This window comes from Salmo trutta, chromosome 21, assembly GCF_901001165.1.
Source record: "Salmo trutta chromosome 21, fSalTru1.1, whole genome shotgun sequence".
NCBI lineage: Eukaryota > Metazoa > Chordata > Actinopteri > Salmoniformes > Salmonidae > Salmo > Salmo trutta.
The window spans coordinates 47,648,393-47,661,502 of record NC_042977.1 but is presented as its reverse complement, the minus strand read 5'-3'; the positions used below and the strand labels follow the sequence as shown (position 1 = coordinate 47,661,502).

The following is a 13,110-nucleotide window of genomic DNA, read 5'->3' as shown; positions in this document are numbered from 1 at the left end:
GAGGGACAGAGAGAGAGGGACAGAGAGAGAGGGACAGTGAGATAGGAGGAGTGTTGGAGACTGGACAACCTGTCTGACATCAGTGTAGTTTAAACAGTACAGAATAGGGGACATTAGAATTATAATACATTTATGAGTTCTATGTTTAACTAAATTTGCCGCCAAATGTATGACAGAAAAATGAATTTAAAACCAATGCAACAGTTAACAGAATGGAAAAGCATTTCTGTTTCTTTGTATTCCCTTTATAGCTGTCACAGATAGCTGTCAGACGTGAACAAAAAAAAATCTAGTTTCTCGATTAACTCAGATCTATGGCTTTTGTTAGACATACACATACATATCAACTACATCACCCCTGCACAGACCAACATCAACTACATCACCCCTGCCCTGCACAGACCAACATCAACTACATCACCCCTGCCCAGACCAACATCAACTACATCCCCCCTGCCCTGCCCAGACCAACATCAACTACATCACCCCTGCCCAGACCAACATCAACTACATCACCCCTGCCCTGCCCAGACCAACATCAACTACATCACCCCTGCCCAGACCAACATCACCTACATCACCCCTGCCCAGTCCAACATCAACTACATCACCCCTGCCCAGACCAATATCAACTACATCACCCCTGCCCTGCCCAGACCAACATCAACTACATCACCCCTGCCCTGCCCAGACCAACATCAACTACATCACCCCTGCCCTGCCCAGACCAATATCAACTACATCACCCCTGCCCTGCCCAGACCAACATCAACTACATCACCCCTGCCCTGCCCAGACCAACATCAACTACATCACCCCTGCCCTGCCCAGACCAACATCAACTACATCACCCCGGCCCTGCCCAGACCAACATCAACTACATCACCCCTGCCCTGCCCAGTCCAACATCAACTACATCACCCCTGCCCAGACCAACATCAACTACATCACCCCTGCCCTGTCCAGACCAACATCAACTACATCACCCCTGCCCAGACCAACATCAACTACATCACCCCTGCCCAGACCAACATCAACTACATCACCGCTGCCCAGACCAACATCAACTACATCACCCCTGCCCAGACCAACATCAACTACATCACCCCTGCCCTGCCCAGACCAACATCAACTACATCACCCCTGCCCTGCCCAGACCAACATCAACTACATCACCCCTGCCCAGACCAACATCAACTACATCACCCCTACCCAGACCAACATCACCTACATCACCCCTGCCCTGCCCAGACCAACATCACCTACATCACCCCTACCCTGCCCAGACCAACATCAACTACATCACCCCTGCCCTGCCCAGACCAACATCAACTACATCACCCCTGCCCTGCCCAGACCAATATCAACTACATCACCCCTGCCCTGCCCAGACCAACATCAACTACATCACCCCTGCCCAGACCAACATCAACTACATCACCCCTGCCCAGACCAACATCAACTACATCACCGCTGCCCAGACCAACATCAACTACATCACCCCTGCCCAGACCAACATCAACTACATCACCCCTGCCCAGACCAATATCAACTACATCACCCCTGCCCTGCCCAGACCAACATCAACTACATCACCCCTGCCCTGCCCAGACCAACATCAACTACATCACCCCTGCCCTGCCCAGACCAACATCAACTACATCACCCCTGCCCAGACCAACATCAACTACATCACCCCTGCCCAGACCAATATCAACTACATCACCCCTGCCCTGCCCAGACCAACATCAACTACATCACCCCTGCCCTGCCCAGACCAACATCAACTACATCACCCCTGCCCTGCCCAGACCAACATCAACTACATCACCCCTGCCCAGACCAACATCAACTACATCACCCCTGCCCTGCCCAGACCAACATCAACTACATCACCCCTGCCCAGAACCACATATATCATTCCAACACCACACATTTTAATACGAACTTCAAATCACATCAGTCCATCTATCTAAAAGTATAGTTATGCAGTTGTTTTAATCTAAACTAATCTCTGAAGTATAGCCCAATGTCTTGCAGATGAAAAGGGCAGTCGGTGTAACTCAACTCACCACAGAAGGGCAGTAGCCGAACGTCAACAGAAACAGCAGAGGATTCAGCACCACGGATAGCGGTCGCATTCTGCCTGCAAAACAGGTCACCCTTGTCCTCTTTCCCTGTGTGTTTCAACCTGTCACTCAGTCAGCGTGGAGAATGGCTTGAGGTTCTGCAGAAAAAAATAACGCTAAAAAATACGCCTGCCGTTTTTTAATACCAAGACTCCAGAGAAAGAGAGGGAGGGTAGATCCGTGCCAGACTAGTCATCACATTCATCACCGCTCGGTACGAGCAAGCCATGTGGGCAGCGCGGGGACTGGAAACAACACCAGCTGCTCGTGACTGAGTGTGAGATGTGGAGATATGTGGCAGCGGAACAGAACGGGTGGTGAAAACCTCAGTGATGTACAGGGACCTGCAGAGCGGATATGACATCATTTAGCGACACTTGCCTCATCGGTCCACTCGCAGCTAATTAACAATCGGAATTTGAACACCCGCAGTGTTAAATGTAACACATTGTGTCATCTCAAATAGTGTTAAACTAACACTTTTCAAAGTGTTGATAAACTAACCGTTTCAGAGTGCTAGGTCTCAAACACAACGAGTGTTGCAAATTCCCGACTTAAATTAACACTTTATTAGAGCCGATGCAGTTACACTTTATTAGTGTTAGGTAATTAACACCTGTGGTGTTACGGAAACTCGTTTTGGGTGTTGTTTTAGCATTGTAAGGTGTAAAGCCTATATTTACATATTTCTTTGCCTGGGTACCTTTCGAGTGAATTTTTGAGGTACCGATACCAACCCATGACTGTGTTTGCTAGTGAATCAAATCAATATTTGATCACACACATGTAATTATTTTATGATAATGACATTACTTTGTTTCACAATAACATACTCCGACAGCCTAGTTTTATCCAAACACAGGGATCTGAAACTCCTGGTTTGCAGGCCACATCAGCAAGTCACATTATGCTGGCTTGCAAAGTGTTTTAGAATTTCCTATTGGAATCCAGCCAGAGTTAGGATGTCCGACAATTGGAACTTTTAATCAGCTGTAATCTGCAGTTAGAATGACTGCTAAGGAAGGGAAGATTGATAAATGAGACTACCTAAACCATCTAAACTGAAATAACCATGCCAATAATGGGTGAAATAAGTTCAACTACCTACAGATTGGATTAGTTTAGAAATATATGTTATTTAGCTTTGTGTAGTATAAGATCAATGAATCATTTAATGTGCATGCAGAAACATAGATATTAAAACAAACTATTCTAAAAAAAACAGCCTGCAACAAAACATGCTGGGAAATATGATAATAAGGCCCCTCCCATGTCTTTTTCACTCTGAGAGAGTTCACGGAAATTAACACCAGGTGGTGTTGATTCCACTCTGATTCAAATAACACTTAGTTTATTCACCACAGGTGGTGTCAATTCAAATCCCACTGATGTTAACCCCACTAGAATCAACATTCATTTTTATCACTCATAACAATATTTACCTCAACACAGATTTTAACACCCACAAATTTGTTGTCTGTCTGTCTGTCTGTCTGTCTGTCTGTCTGTCTGTCTGTCTGTCTGTCTGTCTGTCTGTCTGTCTGTCTGTCTGTCTGTCTGTCTGTCTGTCTCCAAGCTCCACTTCACAAAAACAGGGTTGCAATGGGGGGGGACGGAAGAGTTACAACAATCACCAATTTAAAAATAAATAAATAAATATTTGAGACAAGAGGCAGGAAGTGTCTGGTGTCTTATCAGCCTTGTTCTCCTGATGTTGAATCCAACTGTTTTGTCAGAGTTAACGCCATTTGTCTTCAGTTTGAGGGATTAATAGGGACAGGGATGGATCAGCGGACAGATGCTTAATGTATTTCTGTTATTAACGCGGAGAACCTTTACTGTAGTTAACGTCACGTCATAGCAAAGCGATATGCTCGGTTCAATCATACCAAGAAATATAGAGACGCAGTTAAACTATTATAACTAAACAAATATTAATGTATAACAAATAAACTAGTTGTTGTTGTTGTTGTTGTTGTTGACTGTGCATTCACAGTTCTGTCATGGCTGTCTCTATGAAGCTCAATATCTGGTGATTCATCTGCCTCATTAGTAACACAGTCCAATGTGTATGTGTGTGTGTGTGAGTGTGTGAGTGTGAGAGAGAGAGAGAGAGAGAGAGAGAGAGAGAGAGAGAGAGAGATAGAGAGAGAGAGAGAGTATGTGTGTTTGTGAGTGAGTGAGTGAGTGAGAGAGAGAGAGAGAGAGAGAGAGAGAGAGAGAGAGAGAGAGAGAGAGAGAGAGAGAGAGAGAGAGTATGTGTGTGTGTGTGTATGCGTGTGTGTGTGCACAGTGTGTATGCATGTGTGTGTGTGTGTGTGTGTGTGTGTGTGTGTGTGTGTGTGTCGCTGTCTTGAGCCTTTAGTCCATCACAGAAACAGGACTAATTATGTAGGAAGAGAATCGTTTGTTTGTCTTCTGAAACCCAGTCTCTGAGTAATAGGCCCCAAGTTCCACACGTCAGGGGCCAGTTTCCCCAGACACATATTAAGCTTAGTCCAAGACTAAAAAGCATTTACAGATTCTCCATTAAAAATAGCTTTTTAGTTAGCTTCGTTGGATCATCCTGATCTTCCATTCTGTGTGAAGTGAAGTAAATCAAGAGTGATAGGCTCAGAATAGTGGACCAGGATACTTTAGTCCAGGACCAGGTGTAATGGTGAACCAGGATACTTTAGTCCAGGACCAGGTGTAATGGTGGATCAGGATACTTTAGTCCAGGACCAGGTGTAATGGTGAACCAGAATACTTTAGTCCAGGACCAGGTGTAATGGTGGATCAGGATACTTTAGTCCAGGACCAGGTGTAATGGTGGACCAGGATACTTTAGTCCAGGTCCAGGTGTAATGGGGGACCAGGATACTTTAGTCCAGGACCAGGTGTAATGGTGGACCAGGATACTTTAGTCCAGGACCAGGTGTAATGGTGGACCAGGATACTTTAGTCCAGGACCAGGTGTAATGGTGGACCAGGATACTTTAGTCCAGGACCAGGTGTAATGGTGAACCAGGATACTTTAGTCCAGGACCAGGTGTAATGGTGAACCAGAATACTTTAGTCCAGGACCAGGTGTAATAGTGGACCAGGATACTTTAGTCCAGGTCAAGGTGTAAAGGGGGACCAGGATACTTTAGTCCAGGACCAGGTGTAATGGTGAACCAGGATACTTTAGTCCAGGACCAGGTGTAATAGTTGACCAGGATACTTTGGTCCAGGACTAGGTGTGATCTGTGTCTGGGAGAACGGCTCCTTGTGTGGGGCTAGTCAAGACAACAATGTAAAATCTTGGGGGTACTCAAGGACTGTCTGATGTACACTGTTAGATTCTGGAGAGCATAGCCCTTACAACAAAAAAATAGCAGTTTTGAAACTGCATTAAAAGTGCAGTAACTGCATTCGACTGTGGTATTTTGGAGGCAGTAATTGCAGAATAACTGCAGTTACACTGCAAAATGACTGCAGTAAAAAAAAAACAGTGTTATTTTGGATGCAGTATTTGGAGCATACTGCAGTTATACTGCACTGTAATCTTTTTTGTAAGGGTTGACGCCAGATCGGAGACAAAATGGGTTGTATCACTTCTATCAACACTCACAGTTATGTTTCAGCAAAAGTTATTTATATTATAATATGTGACAGAGAGAGAGAGAGAGAGAGAGAGAGAGAGAGAGAATTTTCTCCACTCACACTCGTTCCACATTATTTAAGAGATGTCTTCAAGCATTTTGGCAAGTTACCAAAACATTTATTTCAGATTTTTACAATAAACTGTAAACATCGTTTCACATGTTTGAAAGGTTTTATTTACTCTCTATTTAAACTGTTACTATGAAGGAAGGAGAGGGAGATGCTAACATCATGATCAAAGTCTGAGTCAGAGAAAGAGAGAGGCACTTGGAGAGACAGGACCACTAGGGGTGCAGCTCGGCATTGTGGGTAGAACAGTAGCGATAGACGGGTTGGTTGTTTAGCAACAAAATCGACGTGTGCGCAACTATGGGGAAAAACAGACGTGGTTGGCTTAGATTGTTGATAACATGTAAACTATATTTAGTCTCCAATGTTTATTGAAAACATAAATACATTTTCACAATGAACACTTGTTGTCTCTCAAATACATTGTTACAGTTGTTGGTTAGCTAGCTAGCTAAGTTTAGCCATATTATCATAGATGTGACATCAGTCAAAATACCTAAAAAAAAAGGCATGGTATCAAGAACAAGATGAAAGTAGCTCAATCAAATCAAATCTATTTATAAAGCCCTTCTTACATCAGCTGATGTCACAAAGTGCTGCACAGAAACCCAGCCTAAATCCCCAAACAGGAAGCAATGCAGATGTAGCTGAAACGAACCACCTACGATTCCCCACATGGCAGCTTCTTGTCATCCAGAATCACAACAACACAGGTACTTCTGCCCCATTGAAGTTTGAGTATCGTTTTTCCTGACTTTGTCAGCTAACCCATCTATAAGACCTATCACACCATAGTTTAGCCTAATCTGACAAAGATTAGGATTAGGATTATTTAATCCTTTGACGAAGGGAAAATAATCTGTCAAAATAAAGCAACATGGAATTATCACAAGGAATTATAATCCCTCTAGAGAGTGAACAATACACACGGTCAAATCAACACATTGTTCAGAATCCAGTTTTAATATGAATCAACCATCAAAAGCACATGAAAACACTTCCTCATTACTGTTACAGAAACGGTCCAACTATTAAGGGCTAATTTATTTGGCATCATTCACAAACTGTTAGGAAATAGACAAGAAGTGTTTTTCTTTCCTTTAAAAATAATTCCCCGCCCAAATATATTAACTTAATTGTACAAATCAAGGTATATACAGGGTTTGTTATCCATCCTATAGCATCTCAACATTAATGTACATAGAGCGATTGAGGTATACCATTCTGTGGGATAAAATCTATGTGGCAGAAGAAGCTTGTTGAGTGCATATGTACTGGCTTTGTGGACATTTTTACATTACTCATTTTAAATTACTCTGCAATCTTAAATTCCTGATTTAGTGGGCACAAATAATCAAAACAGGAAGTAATAATTTAAAACAACAACAACAAGTCAGTTATGAGACAACATGGTTTGAGGTGGTTGTAGTCCAGTTTGGTTTAGTAACCCTTACTGTATATAGGCCAACTATGTATATAACCCTTACTGTAGAGTATAGTATAGTCTTGGAGGGGGAGAATAATGCTGTAAGTGCTTTATAATGGTCAATATTTACAAAGGAGATTCTTCATAATTATTTGTATTGCTGATATTACACTGTATCCCAAACACAACAACCTAGTATTACTTACTTACCCATTTGTTTCTCAACAGATATTTAACACAAACAAATATATTTATTGCAAATGTATTTTCTATATAGTTTAAAACCAACATTTATTAAAACATTAATATTAAGAGCTTTTGTTACACATGCAAGTTTCTTTTTTGAAGAGTGGATTCAGAAAGAGAACAGTATTGTACAAAATAATAATAATAATAATAATAATAATTACAGTTTTTTGCAAAATTCACTTTTTTTTTTGTAGCACCTTTGGTGTTCTGTGTTCCGCACAAAAGCACCTCTGTGGTTGTATCTGGAACAGCACTGGAGCTACCAGACAGGGAGGCTGGGCTGGGGGAGGGACGAGGGAGGAGACAGGGAAGGAAGGGTGTTTGGGGGGGAAAAGGGGTAAGGACGAGGGGTGATATGAGGGGAGGGAAGGGGGCTTGGGTGGGGTGAGGGGATCCTCCCTCTAATCAAGGTAAGGGGTGAGGAGAGGGGAGACAAGGAGGAGAAAAGGAGGTTTTTGAGGGTTGGGGCGAGTGGGTCCTCCCTCTGTTTGCTGAAAGTGCGCCACTGTCCGTCCACGGCATCAAACGTCCTTTATTCCTGATGTCACTTCCTCTCGTTACAAGTTAAAGTCATTACGTGATTGGCCCTACAAGGGCGAGGAGTATTCCCCTGGGACAATGCTTCTATGATAGGGGAGAGGGGGGGCATGTTGTTCTATAGTGGGTAGGGCAGAGGGGGGGCCTGTTGTTCAATGGGGGAGGGCAGTGTGCTGGTGGTCTGATGCTGGTGGTCTGATCATATCAATGATATAAAACACAGGTTTTGTTTAGAGCCCCTGAGACAAGGCCAGGTCAGGTCTAGGAGAGAACAGGGTGATTGATGGATGTCAGGTACTCAGTCAGCAGTACAATGCATGCATGGAACAGAACGCCCTCTAACACTGTCCTTCAGCTGGTTCGGGGGGGGGGGGGCGGTTAGGGTTCAGGGGGTGGTCAGGTCCTAGCCCATGAAGCAGACGGGGCCCACCTCGAACCCGAACCGCTGGCTGGGGTCGCCAAAGTCATTAAACATGACATCGATGATGGGCACTTGGTCGACGCGAGGAGTGTTGATCTCCATCACCGTCTTGGAGTAGCCCGACTTCAGCTGGAGAGGGGAGGGAGAGAGGGGGAGGGATGGAGTGGAGGAGGAGGGGAGGCAAGGAGTTATTGTGGTGTCAAATGTAGATACTAAGATCAATCAATATCTACCAGGAACTACCATATGATGACCAATTAGCAATCTCCAATGGAACCAAAGGAATCTCTAATTTGAACCAATGGAATCTCCAATGGAACCAATGGAATCTCCAATGGAACCAATGGAATCTCCAATGGAACTAATGGAATCTCAATGGAACTAATGGAAATTTCATCGGAACCAATGGAATCTCCAACGGAAATAATGGAATGTCAATGGAACTAATGGAAATTCCATCGGAACCAATGGAATCTCCAATGGAACTAATGGAATCTCAATGGAACTAATGGAAATTTCATCGGAACCAATGGAATCTCCAATGGAACTAATGAAATCTCCAATGGAACTAAAGGAATCTCAATGGAACTCATGGAATCTCAATGGAACTCATGGAATCTCAATGAAACTAATGGAATCTCAATGGAACTAATGGAATCTCTAACGGAACCAATAAAATCTCCAATGGAACTAATGAAATCTCCAATGGAACTAAAGGAATCTCAATGGAACTAATGGAATCTCTAATGAAACTAATGGAATCTCAATGGAATCTCAATGGAATCTCCAATGGAACCAATGGAATCTCTAATGGAACCAATGAAATCTCCAATGGAACTAATGGAATCTCCAATGGAACTAGTGGAATCTCCAATGGAACTAGTGGAATCTCCAATGGAACTAATGGAATTTCTAATGGAACTAATGGAATCTCTAATGGAACTAATGGAATCTCAATGGAACTAATGGAATCTCAATGGAACTAATGGAATCTCTAATGGAATCTCCAATGGAACAAATGGAATATCCAATGGAAGTAATGGAATCTTCAATGGAACTAATGGAATCTCCAATGGAACTAATGGAATCTCTAATGAAATCTTCAATGGAACTAATGGAATTTCTAAAGAACTCTCCAATGGAACCAATGGAATATACATTTACATTTTAGTCATTTAGCAGACGCTCTTATCCAGAGCGACTTACAGTAGTGAATACATACATTTAAAAAAATGTATTTTTATTTTTTCCGAACTGGTCCCCCGTGGGAATTGAACCCACAACCCTGGCGTTGCAAACGCCATGCTCTACCAACTGAGCCACACGGAACCATAATCAGAATCAGAATCTCTAATGGAACCAATGAAATCTCCAATGGAACTAATGTAATCTTCAATGGAACTTATGGAATCTCTAATGGAATCTCCAATGGAATCTCTAATGGAACCAATAGCAACTATAATGGAGACAATGGAATCTCTAATGGCACCAATATAATCTCTAATAGAACAAATAAAATCTGTGTTGGCACTAACATAATCTTTAATGGCACTAATGGAATCTATAATGGAACCAATGGAACCAATAGGATCTCCAATGGGACAAATGGAATCTCTAATAGAACTAATGCAAATTCCAATGGACGCTCCAAGCTGCAAGCTAAATCTGACTTTTTAAGACTACATACCGAGCATCCGTCCGACAGGGCCTTGATGAAGGGGTTGTTATCATAGGACATCTCCTCGTCGTTGGAGCCCAGGAAGCGGAGAGCCTTGTCGTAGCCGTCTGCCTTGGCATCGTACCAGGCTACAGACTGGTGGCAGATGTAGGTGAAATTCTGACGGGCTGACGAGCTGAGCAGCTTCAGGAAGGTCATCTGGACTGTCTGGATCGTGTTCTCCTCCATGTCCACATAGTTCAACTGGTAGAAGGAGAGAGGGAGGGAGGGAGGGAGGTGTAGAGAGGGTTATGGAGATGATACATTTAGTCTCACTGTAGGTTATCTTGCCCTGAGTTTGAAATGTCTATTGTACATCTCTATGTTGATCATGTATAACTGCTTTGAGAGTTGGATATTTTCTCTACTTACTATTTTACCACGTTTGAATTCACTGAACCATGATCCTGGAGCCTCTTTTGGCCAGTTAGATATTCTGACCTGTTACACAGAACAAACACAACACCATGAATGAATGAACAGGTCACCAGGTTAGAAAACAACATGTTCACTGTTGGGTCGACAGGTAGCCTAGTGGTTAGAGTGTAGGGGTGACAGGTAGCCTAGTGGTTAGAGTGTAGGGGCGGCAGGTAGCCTAGTGGTTAGAGTGTAGGGGCGGCAGGTAGCCTAGTGGTTAGAGTGTAGGGGCGGCAGGTAGCCTAGTGGTTAGAGTGTGGGGCCGGCAGGTAGCCTAGTGGTTAGAGTGTAGGGGCGGCAGGTAACCTAGTGGTTAGAGTGTAGGGGCGGCAGGTAACCTAGTGGTTAGAGTGTAGCGGAGGCAGGTAGCCTAGTGCTTAGAATGTAGGGTCGGCATGTAGTCTAGTGGTTAGAGTGTAGGGGCGGCAGGTAACCTAGTGGTTAGAGTGTAGGGGCGGCAGGTAACCTAGTGGTTAGAGTGTGGGGTTGGCAGGTGGTCTAGTGGTTAGAGTGTCGGGGAGGCAGGTAGCCTAGTGGTTAGAATGTAGGGTTGGCAGGTAGCCTAGAGCGTAGGGGAGGTAGCCACAAGGTTGCTAGATCAAATCCCCGAGCTGACAAGGTAAAAATCTGTCTTTCTGCCCCCTGAACAAGGCAGTTAACCCACTGTTCTAGGCTGTCATTGTAAATAAGAATTTGTTCTTAACTGACTTGCCTAGTAAAATTAAGGTTAAAATAAAAAAACATTCTATAGATTTACATCCTAAATAGACAGTAAAACACTGAGTATAAAATTGTTAAATAGTTCATATTAACTACTGTACACTCAGAAGGTCAGAAAAAAAGGTGCTATCTAGAACCTTAAAGGGTTCTTCGGCTGTCCCCACAGAAGAACCCTTTTTGGGTTCCACTGGGTTCCTTTCTACATAGGGTTCTACATGGAACCCAATAGGGTTCTACTTAGAACCAAAACGGGTTTTAACTGGAACCGAAAAGGGTTCTCCTATGGGGACAGCCGAAGGACCCATTTGGAAACTTTTTTGTATTTATAGGCATTACAGACATTCTAGACATTCTTTTCCAGAAATGACCAATGGAAACGTACGCCAGCGGACTTCTTGTCAGGGTTGATACAGGTCTCTCCTCCAGCGGTGAAGTTACAGTAGACCTTGAAGGAGTCTCCAGTACAGCCCTGGTTAGGATCAATCCAGTATTCACCTGAACATCACAACACACGCAATCATTAACAGGATGGCAAGGTCATAAACATGATGTACTGGGGCCCTATGGCAAGGTTATTAAACAATGTCCCTCATAGTACTGTAAAACAGAAATCATTCAGATTGTAATGAGATGCTCAGATTATAATGAAATGCTCAGATTATAATGAAATGCTCAGATTGTAATGAGATGCTCAGATTATAATGAGATGCTCAGATTATAATGAGATGCTCAGATTGTAATGAGATGCTCAGATTGTAATGAGATGCTCAGATTATAATGAGATGCTCATATTATAATGAAATGCTCAGATTATAATGAGATGCTCAGATTATAATGAGATGCTCAGACTATAATGAAATGCTCAGATTGTAACGATATGCTCAGATTATAATGAGATGCTCAGATTATAATGAAATGCTCAGATTATAATGAGATGCTCAGATTATAATGAGATGCTCAGATTATAATGAGATGCTCAGATTATAATGAGATGCTCAGATTATAATGAAATGCTCAGATTATAATGAAATGCTCAGATTGTAACGATATGCTCAGATTATAATGAGATGCTCAGATTATAATGAAATGCTCAGATTATAATGAAATGCTCAGATTATAATGAGATGCTCAGATTATAATGAGATGCTCAGATTATAATGAGATGCTCAGATTGAGTTGAAACCAGCATACACAGTACGTCACCAGGAATCAACATTGTAAATCACTACTCTTTGTGATTTTTTTTTACTTTCCTACTTTACTGCAACGTTTCAGTCACATAGACCTTTGGCCAAGTCAATAATGCACTTGTTAATGAATATTTAATATGCAATGTCTATTTGCTGTGTGTGGGGCTCCTTCTAGTAGCTGCTCTCTCTCACTTCATTGCTAACCAGCTCCTGAAGTTGCTGTATGATGATGATGATGATGATGTTTTTGTAACTCAGTCTGTCCTTTCTATGTACTGTTTATAACTCTGTGTTTTACCTGGAAACCAAAGTTCCCTCTGAGGACAATACAGTCTGTTTGATTGATTGAACCCACCGTTAGGGAAGTCAGGCTGGCTGAGGTGCAGGTCGTTACAGGTCCTGGCAGGGTTGTCCTGTGTTCCCATGGGGAACTTCATCCTCTCGATGTCCTGCTTCAAGTTATTCAGGGACCCGAACACGTCCTCCATGTCCGCTGTGGCCTCCATGCCGTAGTCCGCCATGCCTCCCGCCGCGTCGCCCTGCACGCCGTCGTCCTCCGCCTGCCGTCTGTTCTTCCTGCTCGCCTGCTGGATGGGCAGCGGCTGGAT

The 13,110-nt window shown here is 43.2% G+C and overlaps 1 protein-coding gene across 2 annotated transcripts in view; it reads right to left on the bottom strand.

Moving 5' to 3' along the window:
- Nucleotides 1–6,767: 6,767 nt before the first annotated feature.
- LOC115157589 (collagen alpha-1(XI) chain) overlaps nucleotides 6,768–13,110 on the bottom strand; it is a gene marked incomplete in the record, with an annotated part of 129,459 nt that continues 123,116 nt past the window's right edge. For both annotated transcript variants that reach the window (XM_029705972.1, XM_029705973.1), the window contains 5 exon segments: nucleotides 6,768–8,587; nucleotides 10,146–10,379; nucleotides 10,548–10,616; nucleotides 11,695–11,807; nucleotides 12,858–13,110. The exon segment at nucleotides 12,858–13,110 is cut by the window's right edge and continues 18 nt beyond it. In XM_029705972.1, the coding sequence (XP_029561832.1) occupies nucleotides 8,441–8,587; nucleotides 10,146–10,379; nucleotides 10,548–10,616; nucleotides 11,695–11,807; nucleotides 12,858–13,110 (816 nt within the window).